The sequence below is a fragment of the Microsporum canis genome, genomic scaffold (genome assembly GCF_000151145.1).
Source record: "Microsporum canis CBS 113480 supercont1.4 genomic scaffold, whole genome shotgun sequence".
NCBI classification, from domain to species: Eukaryota; Fungi; Ascomycota; class Eurotiomycetes; order Onygenales; family Arthrodermataceae; genus Microsporum; species Microsporum canis.
This window is the reverse complement of record NW_003299166.1, coordinates 1,825,342-1,846,050: the sequence shown is the minus strand read 5'-3', so window position 1 is coordinate 1,846,050 and position 20,709 is coordinate 1,825,342. Positions and strand designations below refer to the sequence as shown.

The following is a 20,709-nucleotide window of genomic DNA, read 5'->3' as shown; positions in this document are numbered from 1 at the left end:
AGATTAGAACCTTAATAGTATAGCTAGCTATACTAAGAGAGAGGATATAGAAGTAGGGGATATCTCTAGTAGTATATCTCACCCCCTAAGCCTTATTAGCCCCCTTAATATAGATACTACTATACTCTAATCGGCTAAAACCCGCCTTATTAAATATAGAAAAGTTTAGTAGAGAAAGACTATTAGACTATCTATTATAGAGAATAGAAGTTAACGCTAAATTTATAGTAGATAGGGAGTTAATTAGGGGCTCTAGCTAGTAAGTATAGTATATTTTCTCTTAACTAGAAGAAATAGTAGTAAGAAGAGTCCTTCCCTAGATAGAGCGTAACTAGTATAATCTAAGCTAGTTTATACTAGTATATTTCTATATTTACCTAGACTACCTTTTTATTAACCTAACTTAATAGAAGAAGGCTAGACGGCGGGTATATACTATATACTAAGAGAAGCGAGTACTAGCTAAGTTTCTTATAGAATTTAATTAAGTTATTATAGAAGTAGGAGGCTATACTTAGAACAATATAGTAAAGATAGAAGTACTATAGATAGCCCTAGACCCTAAGCTCCTAGAGTATATAATTAAAGTAGATACCCCTAAGTCCTACGAGGACTACTATTCCCTTCTTAGGTAAACGGATAATAGGTCTAGAGAGATATAGCAAGTAGTCTAGGCCTAATATATTAGGCTCTAAAGTTATAGAGTATAGAGCTTTTAGAACTAGTAGCTCCGCGCTCTTGCTCTAGCGGTCCCTTAAGGGGACTCTATAGATATTAATAGTACTACTTAGAAGCTAGCTCGCCGTACTAAGTAGGCGTCGCCTAAAGAGAGGGAAAAGTATAGATAGAGCTATAGATACCTATACTATAGAGGTATAGACTACTTCGTTATAGCTTACCCTTATCTACCGCTACGCCTAATAATATAGGTTATAGATATAACCCCGGCGGCGTCGGGACTACTACTAGATCTAAAAGAGAAGGAGGACGCTAACTATTTAAACTAGGGAAAAGACTAGCTCCTATATTAAAGCGTATATAGGAGCCCCGAGAAGATATATTATAAGAATAATAAAGATTCTAGAAAGGAAAGATAGAAAGTCTATATATCGTTATAGATATTATAGTAAATTAAACCGCTATAGCTAGAACTATAATAGATACTAGCTATAGAGCCTATAGAGTAATAATATTAGCCTTTACTAGAAAGTAGTATATTAAGTATATTCTAATTATACTACGTATACTCTTTAGTATAAATAGACCGACGGGCGAGATAATAATAGAAGTAGAGTATATAACTCTAGATATTATAGGTAATTAATAGAAGTATATATTTATATATATTCTACTATAAGTAGTAGGGTACGATATTATATTAGAAAGGGGTTAGATAGTAGATTAGAACGCCTTATTAGAAAAATAGACGAGGATATTAGTTTTTAATTAGATAGGGGTTAGAGTAGAGGTAGGGGATATATAGAGGAAAATAGATATAAAGGAAATTTTAGCCGTAGCCTTTAGCTACTTATATAGGAGAGTAAGGAGGGAGAAGGTATAAAAGGGAGACCTCGATAAGTAGGAGGTAGAGTATCGTCTACGAATAATATTAGAATCTATCTAGTAAAGACCTTACTAGACGGCTCCTAGCGAGTCTATAGGATAAGGTATATAAGTACTAATAAGGCCGATCTAGTAATACTATTACTAGACGGCTCCTAGCGAGTCTATAGGATAAGATATATAAGTACTAATAAGGTCGATCTAACGATACTATTACTAGACGGCCCCTATCGAGTCTACTATATAGAGTATACTATATATATAGGTGATAATAGAGTCTATCTATAGAAGTTTTTACTAGATAGCTCCTATTAAAATATTCGTAGCGAGTATAGCGGATATTAAGAAGGCTCTAAAGGTAAAGCTACGGACGGATTCTAGAACGAAGCTACTACTATAGTATTATAAGTATCTAGATATATTTAACTAGAAGATAGTAGAAATACTATCTCTATATAGATTAAATATCGATTACGAGATCGAGCTAGTCGAATAGAATAAATAGGGAAATAAGCTAAAGATCCTCTAGAGCCCCCTCTATAATATATCTAGAGGCGAGCTATTAGTACTTTAGAAAACTCTTATAGAACTACTAGAGAAAGGGTTTATCCATATAAGTAACTTACCTACGGCCGCCCCTATACTATTTACTAAGAAGCTAGGAGGAGGACTAAGGTTCTACGTTAACTATAGAGGCCTAAATAAGATTACCTAGAAGGATAGATACCCCCTTCCTCTAATAAATAAGATACTATAGCGGATTTCGAAGGTAAAATAGTTTACTAAGCTTAATATAATTACTATCTTTTATTAGCTTCGAATAGTAGAAGGATTAGAATAGATAATAGTATTTAGAATATAATATAGTCTATATAAATAGCTTATAACTCTATTTAGTCTAGCTAATATACTAAGTATATTCTAATAATATATTAACTAAGTACTATAGGACTTCCTAGATAAATTTATATTAGCCTATATTAATAATATCTTAATTTTTATAGAAGGGCCCCTTAAGGAATATAGAGCGTAGGTAAAGAGAATATTTTAGAAATTAAGAGAGGTAGAACTATCTATTAATATTAATAAGAGTGAATTCGAAGTTATTTCTATTAAGTATCTCGAGTTTATTATTAATACTAAAGAAGGAATTAAAATAGACCCCGCGAAGGTTAATACTATTTTAAACTAGTAAGTACTATAATTAGTAAAAGGGGTATAAAGGTTTCTAGGGTTTATAAACTTTTATTAGAGATTTATAAAGAACTTCTTAAGAATAATAGCCTCCTTAATAGAACTTACTAAGAAGGATACTAAGTTTAAGTAGATATTAGAGGCTAATATAGCCTTTAATAAACTTAAAAAGAAATTTATAGCCGAGTCTACCCTTTTATAATTTAACCTAGAATAGAAGACTATATTAGAAACTAACTCTTCCGAATATATAGTAGGAGGTACCTTAATATAGTATAATAATAAGGGCCTTCTTCGCCCCTACGCCTTCTACTTAAAAAGGAACTCCCCGACTAAGTATAACTATAAGATCTATAATAAGGAACTACTCGTAGTTATCTAGTACTTAAAAGAATAGAAAGCGGAACTCCTAGTAGTTAGCTCTTTTAGAATTCTAATAGACTATAAGAACTTAGAGTACTTTATAATAGTCCGACGGCTAATAGAGTAATAAATAAAATAGGTAGAATTCCTAAGCTAGTTTAACTTTAAGATAATCTATTAGCTAGAGATCCTAAACTCGATAGTAGACGCGCTCTTATAGAGGGAGTAGAATATATTTAAAGATATATTAGATAAATAGTTAGCCTATAGAGAGGTAAAACTACTAAAGAATAAATAGATCGATATAAGTAATAGTAGTAAAGAGAACCTTTCTAGTATTAGTATTAAGCTCTCCGCGAAGCCTAAAGTATATATACTACCTATAGCGCCTAATAGTAGACTATTAAGGTACCCTAGTAATAGTATTATACCCTCTAGAACTAGAGGCTATTACTAGATTAGTCTTAAGATTAATAAACTACGGAGTATTTAGAAGAACATATAGAGAAATAACTCTATTATACTAGTATTAGAATAAGTAGTACGAGAGAAGAGAGCGAGGTTCTCTATCTACCTTAGGGTAAAGGTATCGATAATGGAGTACTCTCTAATACTAAATAGCGAACTACTCTAGAGAGGGAGGAGGTAGATATCTAATAGCGAACTACTACGGATAAGAATAATATAAGATATCTACAACTCTATACTTAGTAGCTACCTAGGAAGAGAGGTTATAACCGCCCTAGTAGGTAGATAATTCTACTAGCTAGGCTATACGAGAGATATTAGATAGTTCCTATAGAACTACGCGACCTATAGAGCCTTAAACTCCTAGAAGGATTAAAGATAAAAATTATTTAAGCCTCTACCTATACCGAATAGATTATAGAGTAAACTCTCTATAGACTTTATTACTAATCTCCTAAAGAGCTAGCGCTATACTACTCTATTAGTAATAATAGATAAGCTAAGTAAAGGGGTTATACTAGAACCTTACGAGAAGATAGATACTAATACTATCGCTAAGATCTTTATTAGGATAATATATAGGTAGTATAGACTACTATAGACTATAGTTATAGATTATAGAATATAGTTTACCGGAGTACTTTAGACTTAAATTTATTAAGTCCTAGAGATAAGAAGGCGTCTATCGACTACGTAGTACCCAGAGATAGATAGTTCTACTAAGAGGATAAACTAGATAGTAGAGGCCTACCTATAGAAGTATATAAACTACTTATAGGATAACTAGTATAACTAGCTCCCCTTAATAGAGCTCATAATTAATAACTAAGATATAGCGGCTACGGGCGTATCCCCCTTCTTTCTAAAGTATAGATACTATCTAGACGTAGTAGATTTTCTAGAAGACCTAATAGCAGAAGCTTCTAACTTAAGAAGCTCTATCTAATAAGCGGACGCTATCTTATATAAGCTAAAGTTAACTAGCGAATAGATATAGGCTTTAATAGTAGCCGCCTAATAGAAGTAATAGGATTTTATAAATAGATTTAGGGACTTAGATACGTAGTACGAAGTAGAGGATTATATATAGCTAGATTTATAGAATATTAAAATAGACCAACCCTCTAAGAAGCTTAATACGAAATATAGAAAGTTTAGAGTCTTAAAGAGGATTAGAAGCTATACTTATCGCCTAGATACCCTCGGGACGATATATAATATATTCTATATAAATCTACTCTATTCTATAGCCTTAGACCTACTACTTTCGTAGCGAGTATAGGCCTAGTAACTACCTAAGATAGTTAGTAAGGACGGGGAGCCCGAAGACTTCGAGGTCGACTAGATAGTAAAGGAACGGACTAGAAAGGGATAACGATAGCTACTAGTAAAGTAGACGGGCTAGAATAAGCTAATCTAGGAACTAGCCTTAGCGCTATAGAAGACCGCCGCCCTTAATACTTTCGAAGTAAGAACTAGAAAGGGGGTATAATATAAGGGGTTAGACCCCTATTTTCTTCTTAGGTTACTACGCGCTCTATAATCGACGAGGTAGTAAGGCCTATCTAGAGATACTATTACTAGACTCCCCCTTTTTACTCTCGCGTACGTAACCCTTAATATAGTTATATAACCTTAACGCCTAAAGCTATAGCTTTATCCTCTATTATTAACTTCCTTCCTTTTCCCCTTTCTTCTTCTTCTCTATATGTTTTGTCTTCGACTTACGGATACCCTTAGTTAAATAGGACTCTCTTCGGCCGTTAACAATAGATCTTCTATATTATATTTCCTTTCTTATCGATATTACTAAAGGTAAGTTTAAGTTTATTAATAAAGGTTTTATAATACTTAAGGATATTAATAACCTTATCGTCGATTTTATCCTATAGTTTATTAAACTATACTTATAGATTAGGTTTAAACTAGTCTATTACTATTCCTTCTAGAAATATTAAGGTAGTAAGTACTTTATTAGTTTCGTTCGCAATTCTTATTATATTTACTATAAAGTAGAGGTCTATCTATACTAGGAACGTCTATAACTTCTCTTATTCTCCTTTAAATAATATTAGTTTATTAACCTTAAGTTCTCCTACTAACCCGCGTCCTTAGGTAGTTAATATTATCTTAAGTTATTATATATATAGATTTATCTATTAGATAACTTCCTATAGACTAACTATTAGTTCTAAAGTTGTCGATTTAATATTAGATACTATAGTTTTCTTTAAGTATTTTTTCTATAAGTTAGCTTATTTATTAGGGTATAGAATATATACCTAAACTTTCTCCTATTTATTAGGTTTATAAGTTAATTTATATTTAACTTCTAGCGAGTAAATAATAAGTTAGAATTAATATTCGGTTCCTATAATCGTAGATATAAGGTAATTAATACTATAAAGGAGGTTCTTTAGCCTATATAACTAGAAGTACGCTTAGGTAAGAATTATTTAAAGGCTCTTTATAGATAGTTAAGTCGAAGTATTATTAGAGATATATCTAAATAGAGATACTCTAGTATTCGACTTTAAAGTAATAGCTCTAAGTCTAGCTTACTCCCGTAGGTATAAGTTCCTTATTATAATTAAAGTAGTATTCTAGTTAATTAGGTATAAGGCTTATTAAAGGATATTAAATAGATAAAGGAAGTATACTTATATTAATTAGTACTATAAAGCTATAATTTACTATAAAATTAACTTTAATCGTAAATATTAAAAGAACTCTTAATTAAGGTAGGAAATAAGTATTTTTATATATATATTAACCTAAATCTATATTATTTATTTCCTCGTAAATCTATTATTAGTCTTAAACCTTAAGTCTATTATTAGATTTAACTTTTAAATCTATTATTAGATTCAAACCTCGAATCTATCGTTAGATTCCCTAGCGTCTTAGTAACTTAGATTCCGTATAATTACGTGATCTGCCTATCCTAAGTTTCCTATCTGCTCTATATTGGTCCAATGAATGTGGTTGCCTGAGTTGTGCCGTAGGTGGTCCGTAACAGCTACGTACGATCCTTCTATAGGACTCTATTATCTTTAAGTAGGAGTTCCCCTTCTATCTAATCTAGAATACTCCTCTCTTTATACGGTAGAACTATATCTAGTTCTTCTATCTTATATAGGAGTCCCTTACTAATACTAAGGAACTAGAGGAACTCTAGATCCGCCGTACGATACTAGCTATTACTAGCTACCTCTAGATAATAGAGTACTCCCTCTTTTAGTTAATCTAAATATTCGAGATATAGGCCTTAAATTATCTTTAGAGGATTAATACTAATCTTATAGGTCTACTAAATAGGATAACCTCCTTTGTCGTACGAGTCAACCCCTAGAAATAAAATAATTAGGGTAGTAAGGAGGGAGGAAAAGAGATAGAAGGAGGTAGAGAAGGAGGTAGAGAAGGTCTCTCCCTTATCCTATTCCCCCTAGTCTATTCCGGTAGTTATAGTACTATCTACCCTCCCGTACGATACTCTATAGAGATAACTAGCTATTAATATTAAATTTGGCCTCCCCTCTATATATGCTCTCTCCTGTACGATTAAAACTATGCCTAATTTATAGCGGGAGTAGACTATTAGACTAGATAGTAGGTCTACTATATAAGATTTAGAAGAGAGACTTAGGATAGTATAGCGCCGGTATTTACCTAAAGAGTAGATAATATTTAGCCGTCGTAAGGTAGTCCTAGATAAGATTGTACGAAGATAGAAGGGTAGTATTACTTTTACTACTACTATTAATAAGGTTAAGTAAATACGGAAGAGACAGAGGCTTACTCTAAATAGACTATATAATCTATTAAAAATAAATTAACCTTAATTTAATACCCCTTCTCTTCGTACGATCTCTCTTTCTACCCTATTTCTATCTCTTCCTCTCCCTCTTCTACCCCCCTCTATATCCTCTTCTACTCCTCTCTATACCCTCTCCTACCTTCTTCTACCCTCTTCTATCCTTTATTTCTTCCCTATATCTTCTCTATATCTTCTTCTTATTTACTCTCTCTATACGATATCTAGTATCGGGGGAGAGTAATATAGCACTACTATCTTTATCTCCCTTCCTTCTCTTATCGTACGATAAATTAGATAGTTATTATAGTTAATTAAAATATAATATAGTAAATTTTACTTAGTATACTAAGTCTAGTACGCACGTAGATATAAGGCCTACTACCTTTTATTATCTTCTTCTTCTCTCTCTCTCTCTCTTTCTCTTTCTCTTTCTCTTTCTCTCCTCGTACGAGATTATTATATTTTACTACCTGCCTACTTAGTAAGTAATATATCCCCTATTCTATCTACCCTATATAAGGAGGAGGAGGAGAAGGAGGAGAAGAAGTAATTCTAAGCTAACTATTTTCACCCCCTGCCTATATAGGCTATATATTTAGATTTAAGAAAGCTAGCTATTAAAGTAAGCTTACTTCCTCTTTATTCCTTATATCTCTTTCCCTCCTTATTATACGCTACTATAGATATAGCTAACTTAGATATAGAATAAATCTCGACCTAATCTATCTTACTACTATTTTACTCTCCTACCTCTCCGTCCGCTAGCTTATCTACTAGCTCTATCTCTTCCTCCTCTCTTCCTCCTCTCTCCCCCTCCCTCCCCCTCTCTCTCCCTCTCTCCTGTATAAGAGAAATATATAAGTTTAAGGGGTACCTTAGGATATCTTAGAATATAGATACTAACTATTCTATAGGGCTCTCGTACGTTATAATACTACTATTACCTAGTAGAACCTCTAGGAGGCTAGTTTAGTCCCTAGTTAGGCCCCTAGTACTCCGTACGAAGTAATTTAAGCCTCTTATTCTAACTTCTACTATTTTTACTATTCTTCTTAGAGTATAGCTCTTATTTCTCTCTCTAAGAGAGATATTTATTTTATATAGGGCCGAGTTAACCCCTAATAAGTTAGATTCTACTACTAATTATATATTAATAGAATCTTAATCTAGTTTTATAGCCGTATAATAGCCGAACCCTATAATATCTACGCCTCTAACTCCTCGGGTATAGCCTCTTTTTTCTCCTACTACCGGTATATCGACTACTTTAAAGGGGTATATACTTGTTAATGGCCGAAGAGAGTTCTATTCAACTAACTAAGGGTATCCGTAAGTCGAAGACAAAATACATGGGGAAGAAGAAGAAAGGGGAAAAGGAAGGAAGTCGGTAATAGGGGATAGAGCTATAGCTTTAGGCGTTGAGGTTATATAACCGTATTAAGGGTCACGTACGCGAGAGTAAAAAGGGGGAGTCTAGTAATAGTATCTCTAGATAGGCCTTGCTGCCTCGTTGATTATAGAGCGCACGGTAACTCGAGAAGAGAATAGGGGTCTAACCCCTTATATTACGTCCCCCTTCTAGTTCTCGCTTCGAAAGCGTCGAGGGCGGCGGTCTCCTATAGCGCCGAGGCTAGTTCCTAGGTTAGCTTATCCTAGCCCGTCTACTTTACTAGTAGCTACTATTATCCCTTTCTAGTCCGTTCCTTTACTATCTAGTCGACCTCGAATTCTTCGGGCTCCCCGTCCTCGCTAACTATCCTAGGTAGTTACTAGGTCTATACTCGCTACGAAGGTAGTAGGTCTAAAGTTATAGAACGGAGTAGATTTATATAGAATATATTATATATCGTCCCGGGAGTATCTAGGCGATAAGTATACCTTCTAATCCTCTCTAAGACTCTAAACTTTCCGCATTTCGTATTAAGCTTCTTAGAGGGTCGGTCTGTCTTAATATTCCGCAAATCTAGCTATATATAATCCCCTACTTCGTATTACGTATCTGGGTCCCTAAATCTATTTATAAAATCCTATTGCTCCTATTAGACGGCCGCTATTAAAGCCTATATCTATTCGCTAGTTGACTTTAGCTTATATAAGATAGCGTCCGCTCGTTAGATAGGGCTCCTTAAGTTAGAAGCTCCTACCGTTAGGTCTTCTAGAAAATCTACTACGTCTAGATAGTACCTATACTCTAGGAAGAAAGGGGATACGCCCGTAGCCGCCGTATCTTAATTATTAATCGCGAGCTCTATTAAGGGGAGCTAGTCGTACTAGTCGTCCTATAGGTAGTTTATATACTTCTATAGGTAGGCCTTTACTATCTAGTTTATCCTCTTAATAGAACTATCTATCTCCGGGTACTACGCAGTCGATAGATACCTCCTTATCTCTAGGACTTAATAAATTTAAGTCTAAAGCGCTCCGATAAACTATATTCCGTAATCTATAACTATAGCTCGTAGTAGTCTATACCGTCTATATATCGTCCTAATAAAGATCTTAGCGATAATATCGGCGTCTATCTTCTCGCAAGGTTCTAATATAACCCCTTTACTTAGCCTATTCGTTATTACTAATAGGGTAGTATAGTACTAGCTCTTTAAGAGGTTAATAATAAAGTCTATAGAGAGTTTACTCTATAATCTATTCGGTATAGGTAGGGGCTTAAGTAATCCTTATCTTCGATCCTTCTAGGAGTTTAAGGCTCTATAGATCGCGTAGTTCTATAGGAACTATCTAATATCTCTCGCGTAGCCTAGCTAGTAGAATTATCTATCTACTAGGGCGGTTATAACCTCTCTTCCTAGGTAGCTACTAAGTATAGAGTCGTAGGTATCTTATACTATTCTTGTCCGTAGTGGTTCGCTATCGGGTATCTACTTCCTTCCTCTCTAAAGTAGTTCGCCGTTTAGTACTAGAGAGTACTCTATTATTAATACTTTTACCCTAAGGTAGATGGGGAATCTCGCTCTCTTCTCCCGTACTGCTTATTCTAGTACTAGTATAACGGGGTTATTTCTCCGTATATTCTCCTAAATACTCCGTAGTTCGTCGGTCTTAAGGCTAGTTTAATAATAGCCTCTAGTTCTAAAGGGCGTAATACTATTACTAGGGTACCTTAATAGTCTACTATTAGGCGCTATAGGTAGTATATATACTTTAGGCTTCGCGGAGAGCTTAATACTAATACTAGAGAGATCCTTTTTACTACTATTACTTATATTAATCTATTTATCCTTTAGTAGTTTTATCTCTCTATAGGCCAACTATTCGTCTAATATATCTTTAGGTATATCCTACTCCCTCTACGAGAGCGCGTCTACTATTAAGTTTAAGATCTTTAGCCGATAAATTATCTTAAAGTTAAACTAACTTAGGAATTCTATCTATCTTATCTATCGCTCTATTAGCCGTTAGACCGTTATAAAGTACTCTAAGTTCTTATAATCTATTAGAATTCTAAAAGAGCTAACTACTAGGAGTTTCGCTTCCTATTCTTCTAAGTACTAGATAACTACGAGTAGTTCCTTATTATAGATTTTATAGTTATACTCGACCGGGGAGTTCCTTTTTAAGTAGAAGGTATAGGGGCGAAGAAGGCCCTTATTATTATACTATATTAAGGTACCTCCTACTATATATCCGAAAGAGTTAGTTTCTAATATAGTCTTCTATTCCGGGTTAAATTATAAAAGGGTAGGCTCGACTATAAATTTCTTCTTAAGTTTATTAAAGGCCGTATTAGCCTCTAACGTCTACTTAAACTCGGTATCCTTCTTAGTAAGTTCTATTAAGGGGGCTACTATCCTTAAGAAGTCCTTTATAAATCTCCGATAAAAGTTTACGAACTCTAGGAACCCTCGTACCCCTTTTATCGATTATAGTACTTACTAGTCTAGAATAGCGTTAACCTTCGCGGGGTCTATCTTAATTCCTTCTTTAGTATCGATAATAAACTTAAGATACTTAGTAGAAGTAACTTTAAATTCGCTCTTATTAATATCGATAGATAATTCTACCTCTCTTAGTTTCTAGAGTACTCTCTTTATCTACGCTCTATATTCCTTAAGGGGCCCTTCTATAAAAATTAAGATATCGTTAATATAGACTAATACGAATTCGTCTAGGAAGTCCTATAGTATCTAATTAATATATCGTTAGAATATACTTAGTATATTAGCTAAACTAAATAGGGTTATAAGCTATTCGTATAGGCTATACTGTATTCTAAACGCCGTTATCTATTCTAATCCTTCTACTATTTAAAGCTAGTAAAAGGTAGTAATTATATTAAGCTTAGTAAACTATTTCGCCTTCGAAATCCGCTATAGTATCTTATTTATTAGAGGAAGGGGGTATCTATCCTTCCGGGTAATTTTATTTAGGCCCCTATAGTTAATATAGAACCTTAGTCCTCCTCCTAGCTTCTTAGTAAATAATATAGGGGCGGCCGCAGATAAGTTACTTACGCGGATAAACCCTTTCTCTAATAGTTCTATAAGGGTTTTCAGTTTCTAAAGTACTAATAGCTCGCCTCTAGATATATTATAGAGGGGGCCCTAGAGGATCTTTAGCTTATTTCCCCGTTTATTTTATTCGACTAGCTTAATCTCGTAATCGATACCTAGTCTATATAGAGATAGCGTTTCTACTACCTTCTAGTCGAATATATCTAAGTACTTATAATACTACGGCGGTAGCTTCGTTCTAGAATCCGTCTATAGCTTTACCTTTAGAGCCTTCTCGATATCTACTATACTCGCTACGAATATTTCGATAGAAGCTATCTAGTAAAGACTTCTATAAATAGGCTCTATTATTACCTATACGTATAGCGTACTCTATATAGTGGGCTTAATAGGGGCCGTCTAGTGATAATATCGCTAGATCGGTCTTATTAGTACTTATATACCTTATCCTATAGACTCGCTAGAAGCCGTCTAGTAATAATATCGCTAGACCAGCCTTATTAGTACTTATATACCTTGTCCTATAGACTTACTAGGAGCTATCTAGTAAGGTCTTCGCTAGATAGATTCTAACGTTATTTATAGACGGTACTCTACCTCCTACTTATCGAGGTCTCCCTTTTGCGCCTTCTCCCTCCTTACTCTCCTATATAAGTAGCTAAAGGCTACGGCTAAAATTTCCTTTATATCTATTTTCCTCTATATATCCCCTACCTCTACTCTAACCCCTATCCGATTAAAAACTAATATCCTTATCTATTTTTCTAATAAGGCGTTCTAATCTACTATTTAACCTCTTTCTAATATAATATTATACCCTACTACCCGCGGTAGGATATATATAAATATATACTTCTATTAGTTATCTATAATATCTAGAGTTATATACTCTACTTCTATTATCGTCTTACTTATTGGTCTATTTATACCGGAGAGTATATATAGTATAATTAGAATATACTTAATACACTACTTCCTAGTAAAGGCTAATATTATTACTCTATAGGCTCTATAGCTAGTATCTATTATAGTTCTAGCTATAGCGGTTTAATTTACTATAGTATCTATAACGATATATAGACTTTCTATCTTTCCTTTCTAGAACCTTTATTATTCTTATAGTATATCTTCTCGGGGCTCCTATATACGCTTTAATATAGGAGCTAGTCTTTTCTTTAGTTCGAGTAGTTAGCGTCCTTCTTCTCTTCTAGATCTAGTAGTAGTCCTAACACCGCCGGGGTTATATCTATAATCTATATTATTGGGCGTAGTAGCAAATAATGGTAAGCTACGACGAAGTAGTCTACGCCTCCGTAGTATAGGTATCTATAGCCCTACCTACGCTTTTCCCTCTCTTTAGGCGACGCCTACTTAGCACGGCGAGCTAGCTTCTAGACGGTACTATTAATATCTATAGAGTCCCCTCGTAGACTGGGGCCGAGTCCGGGTTTTTTACCCGGACCGGCCCGGTCCGACCCGGCCGGGTCGAGTCGGTATTAGGCTTTTTTTAGACTCGGTCCGACCCGGCGAGCCGGGTTAAGGCTTAGAACCCGGCCCGTCGAGTCGGGTTGAGGCTTAAAATATTCTAACTCTCTGAATAGAGAAGCTAAGTAAATAACAATAGAATCTTTAGAAAGCTCTATTAATTCTCTATTAAATAAGGTTATTAGTAGTTTAATACTATTTAAATTAAGCTCTCTAGCTAAATTTTAAAGAAAGTATACTATTTTTAGAACTATATCTTAATATGAAGCTAAAGCCTCTAATACTAATAATTTTAAAAGGTAAATAGCCTTATTTTATAGAGAATTAATAGAGCGTTTAAATAATAATATTTTTATTCGCCTAGCCTTCCTATTTAGGAAGATATTACTATTAGTAATAGAAAGTTAAAAACCCGGGTTTTTTGCCCGACTCGACGCGGTCCGGCCCGGCCCGACCCGTGCTAAGAATTTATTAGTACCGACCCGATCGGGTCGGTAGTTTAAAGGCCAAAACCCGGCCCGACCCGGTACCGACCCCAGTCTACTAGAGAATAGGAAACTAGGAGTAGGAGTCTATAACTTTAGAATATCTGAATATTACTTCTAGAACCTAGGCTCTAATCTAGAAGTCTTTAATATAGAGCTCTTTGCTATATAATAGACCTTTATAATAGGCCTAAAAATAATAAAATAAAAGGAATCTAGAATAGACCCTCTCTTTATCTACTCTTCTAATAAAGAATTCTAGCTATTTATAGATAGCTAGGCAGCTATTAAAAGGCTCTATAAATCAGCTCTAGAGCTAGGAGAAATATATATTCCGAAAATTAGGAGAATAGCCCAAGAACTAAAGGGAAAGGGTTATAAAATTAAAATAGCGTGGGTCCTGGCCTATCTAAATATCCTAGAAAATAAGAGGGCAGATCTTGCTACGAAACTAGGGGCTAGAGCTAGTAGAACCTTAGATTCTAAGAAATATACCTCTCTAGTAAATATTAAGAGACGTATTAAGGAACTAGCTCTAGAAGAATAGAACTAAAGCCTAGAGGTAAAGAAAGAAAGAAGTCTAGAAAAAGACTATCTATACTTTTAAACTACCCCTAAATAGTAAGCTTCTAAAGACTAATGGCCTAAGGGCCTATAGGCAACTAGATACTAACTAAAACTAGGCTATAGATACTTTAGATTCTACCTTAGAAGGCTTCCTAACTATAATAGCCAAGCCTATTAATCCTATCTAGGAAATTAAAAAGAGAATTCTAGTTATCTACTTCTTATATGCCCGGCGTATAAAGAAGCTAGAAATAGAATTAAAAAGTAGAAGAAAATTTAGACTTAGAATCTAAAGTCTATCTTCTAAACTACTAAAGGAAAAGAATAGCTCCTAAGCTTTTTAAAAGAAATAAAAATAGCTACTAGAAAGTAGTTATTAGGCGAAATATAGAGCTATCTAATAGCCCTAAATATACTTTCTTTATTTTATTTATTTCCTATTTTAATATTCTTTCTTTTACTCTCTTTATTTCTTATTTTACTTAAACCCGATCTCTAATATCTCTCCTATTATAACTATTAACTCTCTATAAAAGAGGTTAATTAATATATTTAAATTGTTTATCTATAATAGATAATAGGACAAGGCCCCTAATATTGAAATCCAGCTATAGATAGCTAATTTAGACTAGTTTAGGTAGTGAACTCCTTATAGTCTTTGACTATATAGGAGTATAATGAAGAATAATAATAATAATAATAATAATAATAATATATCTAATATAACTAATATAACTAGTATAACTAATAAAACTAATATAATAATATATTTTATAATATTAACGGCTAAAGAGAGTTCTATTTAACTAATTAAGGGTATCTATAAGTCGAAGTCTCGAAGATAAAATATATAGGGAAAAAGAAGAAAGTAGAAAAGGAAGGAAGTTAGTAATAGAGTAGACTAGGGCCGAGTCCGGGTTTTTTACCCGGACCGGCCCAGTCCGACCCAGCCGGGTCGAGTCGGTATTAGGCTTTTTTTAGACCCAGTCCGACCCGGCGAGCCGGGTTAAGGCTTAGAACCCGGCCCGTCGAGTCGGGTTGAGGCTTAAAATATTCTAACTCTCTAAATACGGAAGCTAAGTAAATAAGAATAGAATCTTTAGAAAGCTCTATTAATTCTCTATTAAATAAGGTTATTAGTAGTTTAATACTATTTAAATTAAGCTCTCTAGCTAAATTTTAAAGAAAGTATACTATTTTTAAAACTATATCTTAATATGAAGCTAGAGCCTCTAATACTAATAATTTTAAAATATAAATAGCCTTATTTTATAGAGAATTAATAGAGCTTTTAAATAATAATATTTTTATTTATCTAGCCTTCCTATTTAGGAAGATATTACTATTAGTAATAGAAAGTTAAAAACCCGGGTTTTTTACCCGACTCGACGCGGTCCAGCCTAGCCCGATCTATACTAAGAATTTATTAGTACCGACCCGATTAGGTCGGTAGTTTAAAGGCCAAAACCCGGCCCAACCCGGTATCGACCCCAGTTTATAATAGAGGATAGAGCTATAGCTCTAGGCGTTAAGGTTATATAACTATATTAAGAGTTATGTACGCGAGAGTAAAAAGGGGAAGTCTGGTAATAGTATCTCTAGATAGGCCTTACTACCTCGTCGATTATAGAGCGCGCGGTGACTCGAGAAGGGAATAAAGGTCCAACCCCTTACAACTTCCTTCCTTTTTTCTTTCTCTTTTTTCTCTATATATTTTATCTTTAGATCTTAAGCCTTCTAGCTAGTTAAATAGAACTACGTCTGGCCTATAATATTATATAAGTAAGACTTAGTAAAGAAAATTAAAAGGGAGAAGAGAAGAATTTTTCCTAAAATATTAAGGTTTTTTTAGTATATTTTCTCTAGAATTAGGAGGTTTTTTAGAGTAAAATTAGAGTAATAGAATAAACTTAATAAAGCTTTAATTTAAGTTACTTTTAGCTATAAATAGCTACTAGCTAATTATATTCTAATAGAGTAAGAAATTTTATATAAATTTATAAATATACTTAATAAATACTAATATAGATAAAATAGAAGAGAAGAAAAATAAAAGAAAAAGAGATAAGGGAAAAAAAATAAAAAAAGATAAAGAGAATAGAAAAAATAACTATATTTAACTCCTAAAATAGAAGAGATAGCTAGAGAGCTATATATTATATAGACTTAACAGATAGTTAAAGTACCTATATAGATTAAAAAAGAAGGGGAGTTAAAGTTAGAATATTAAGTTTGTGAGAATATATAAGAAGGCGAGGGAATTTAGATGAGTTGGCGGGAAGAAAAAGTGGTGAGAATCACGGCCCGATCCGGAAGCGAACAATACAGAAATCGCTATAACTATCTAAGTAGTTATATCTTCATAAGTATGAGTATATCAAGAACAAGCAAAGCGGGCCGACCCCTCTTTTTATAGTTAAGAATAACTCGGGGGGTCGTTAACTATGAGGCTCGTGAGTTGGGGCTGTTGATTGGCTTGAGCTGAAGTGATGCACAACAAAGTCCATTCCGCAGTGAGACTTTGCTGAACGTCCTCCGTTTATCATTTAATCCAGGCAGCAGGATGGAATCTACCGATGCGTGCGATGATGTCTACTTGGAGGAGGAACACTTGGATATTAGCCTGCATACCAAGGTGTGCACTGATCGATTTGATCATGCCATTCGCGTCGTCAATATACCCTCCAACCTCCATGGCCAAAAGGACCGATTTGACCTATGGATATCTAATATGGCCGTGTTTGGTCCTCCAAACATGTCGCTTGACTATAGATTGAGATTCTGCCCTCTAGTAGTGGGCATAATACACCAGTTACTGGATGTGATTCTAGATACACTAGACTACCGTACGTTTGATCTGTGCCCTGCTAGTTATGCTGTTGAAGCCCCGGCCCTAGACTGACAGATTGTGCGTAGTGATCACGAAGGTTGAAACTCCTCCAGAATACTACGCAGCAAAGAGACGCAAACCCTCTGACACCAGGTCGGGCAACGATTGGGCTTCAACTGCTGATCTAAGTGAATGGGATCGTGACAGTGAGTCAATACTATCAGCCACGGACGAAAGGATTGGTGGGACTATCACCCGCCTCCTCAGGATATCGAATGCGACTCGAAGATCCGCCACTATCTCCCGGTTGCGGAGAGTGGTAAAATCCACGAACAATGACGAGGCCAACCGACTAGCTGAGGAGACCCAAGAATATACCCGCGCCTATATTCGCTGGAATTTCCCTGAGATTCCGAATGCTCTGCAAGATGCATTGGTCGAGGCAAACGTGATGCGATTTAAACGCCTCTACTACCTCCAAGGCCACCGCGGACGTAGGACCCACCTGGACCCTGACCCCCGTCCGGCCCCTAATAGCCCAAAGCCAGCTCAAGAGCAAAAGGAAACCACAACCTCGACAATTCATCCTCAGCTATCACCAAAACATGTAGTAGAGCAGGTGGCGCTTTCAGGACCATCTACACATAGCGTGACGCATGCCACGACTGCCAGGGAATCGTCAGTCATGAAGCAAGCTGATCACTCGATCTCGGGGCATTCGGGGCCAAAATCAGCCACTATAAAGGCGCAACTCTATTTCCCCCCGGCTCCGAAGTCGAGTGAATGCCCATACTGCAAAATGTTTTGGCACTCCTCAAATAAGACCAACCGCATTAAAGAGGATGGTGAGACTAAGCATACAGACAAGAAGTGGAGGTAAGGGCTCCAAGGTGCATGACGTGTGGAATTATCTAACGTTTATTTTTCCTTGTCTACAGAGATCATGTTATGAGAGATCTAGAACCATACATCTGCCTCTGCGACTATTGCTCTTGTTCAATAACCCCCGAATTATGCACCACACTGACTTTTAACACGTCAGCCGCCTGGATCCGCCACATGGAAGGGTGCCAAGGGCAGTTTTGGGAATGTCGCGCGCCATCCCACCCCCTCCAGGAGTTCGATACCGAAAGTGAATACCAATCTCATCTCCAGGAAGTGCATGACATCCCGGAAGAGGATGCTGCTATTATGGCTACTAGTTCTTCCCTATCAGCAACAAAGACCTTTTTAGAATGCCCGTTTCAAGATACATTTGAGATAAAGGGGAAGTTCAGATTTGGCTCTATCTTCGCATCTAAGCTCTTACAGGGGCATATTGCAACCCATCTAAAGAATATTGCTTTATTGGTTTTACAAAAATCAGAACCGGGGGATATCAATGATGACCTGGATTCGTGCCGCAGCAGCAATGGTAGTGTATCTCAACCCCTGAGTTCCGACGCCAATATCTCTACCAAGGATGCAGGGCAACAGCACGATCAGATGTCCCAACGAAACAAAGATGAATTATCTATCCCTGAAGACCTCAAGCCGAACCCCCTTGTGGACGCAGCAAGTGAGGGGGATATTGACAAATTTAGACATTTCCTCGACCTGGGATATGATCCTGACCAACGTCATAACAATGAATGCACCCCGCTTCATAAGGCGGCAGCTAATGGCCATGCTGATATTATATCTATCTTACTTAACCGTGGAGTAGAACTTGAGTTGAAAGATGAAATGGGGCAGACCCCACTCCATAAGGCGACAGCTAAGGGTCATACTGATATAGTATCTACCTTGCTTAACCTTGGAGTAAAAACTGAGCTGAAAGACGAAATGGGGCAGACACCACTCTTGTTGGCCATTAGAGGTGGATTTGCCTCCCTTGTCGAAACCTTTTTAAACTGCGCAAGCATAGATATTGAGAGTGATGATATCAACGGTACTACACCACTCATGGCCGCAATAGCTCATGGATCTATAGGCATGGTACAATTATTATTGGAGCATGGAGCAAATCCGAACGCCCGCGACATTACTGGAATGACCCCACTAATGCATACTACACAAAAACATGACTTACGCATCACCAGTCTAATGATAGCGCATAATGCAGATGTGAATGCTGTAGACATACACTCAGAGACGGCACTCTACAAAGCTATCTCGCAAGGTTCTAATTCTATTGTGAGGCTTCTCCTCGATATAGGAGCTATAATCGGAACGGACGGCACTAAAAACTCCTCTGAAGTTCACCTAGCGGCAAAGAATGGAGGCACATTAGTATTGAAATTTCTTTCCAGCCGCGGCGCCAATATGCAGTCCCAAGATATAAAAGGCCGCACACCCCTTCACTTAGCAGTAAAGGCACGATCTATAGAGGCAGCAGAGTTTATCTGTAGCCAAGGTGTGAATCTAGAGGCTAAGAATAAAAAAGGGCAGACAGCCCTCCACCTAGCAGCGAAGAAAGGAGACAAAGCAGCGCTAATAATGCTATATAACTATGGTGCCAACCCCGAAGCGCAGGATTCAGCGAACCGGAGTCCTCTTCACCTTGCTGCCGAACACAACCACTCAGCCGCTGTCAAGTTACTCCTAAGCATGGGTGTACCCTTTCAAACCCGGGATCACCAAGGGAGAACGCCCGGATTCATCGCTTCCGAGAGGGGGTATGATGAAGTGAAGAATATACTACTAAATCCGATGGCTCGAATGGCTGCCCAGCAGTCACCCATTGGATAAGAAAGGCCATACAAAAGTATTTACGTATACGGATAAATTTAATATATATTCGGATAACAGGCCTGGACTTAATGTGGCGAGATCGAGAGCAAACACAAATCCAAGAAGTCGCGGGTACAATCCTAAAGTAAGACTTAAATCAATCTAAAATTATGCGAGCCACTCTATCTAGAGATTCCACCCGGACTTCGTAGTATTCATTATCCCGTATGGATCATGGGTAGGCCGTAGTGTTTCGGATCTTCGTTTTTCTCATAGAATGCCCTGGCGCTCCCCATATGACCGTTAATTATAGCTAACGGGTAGCATTAGTTAGACTAGCGCTGTTCCACTTCCCGGCGCTTAAGGAGGCTCAAAGGTTTGTGTGAGACAATCAACTTGTTTGCTAGATGATAGTATGAGCCCTAACTTTGGTAGCACGCAGTCAGAATTTAATAATCCTCCGGAAGAGACTTATAATCTAGACTAATACCCATCTTCACAATACAATCTAACTAGCGGAGTAACTATGTATTCTTGAAAATGGAATAGTAACTATATACAACAAGCAATAGTCCAAAATATCAATATTAGTTGACAACCTTGCCCATTTCTACTATACAACGCTGAAACACTTGAGATACTTAGTGACCCATAGCCTGATGCTAATTTAATTAAAACCCTTTATATAACTGGTAATTATAGGGTATTCTAGTTCCAACAGCTATGGACGATACTGCTTCGTTTAGAACCTTGATT

General features: G+C 36.1%; 1 protein-coding gene across 1 annotated transcript; it reads left to right on the top strand.

The window, feature by feature from the left end:
- Positions 1-16,677: 16,677 nt before the first annotated feature.
- On the top strand, positions 16,678-20,440 carry MCYG_04665 (receptor-interacting serine/threonine-protein kinase 4; the record flags this gene model as incomplete). Its single annotated transcript, XM_002846882.1, has 8 exons — positions 16,678-16,783; positions 16,967-17,257; positions 17,328-18,117; positions 18,180-19,898; positions 20,032-20,098; positions 20,131-20,191; positions 20,293-20,329; positions 20,368-20,440. 8 exons carry the CDS (start codon positions 16,678-16,680, stop codon positions 20,438-20,440), a joined length of 3,144 nt encoding a protein of 1,047 aa, XP_002846928.1.
- Positions 20,441-20,709: the final 269 nt, after the last annotated feature.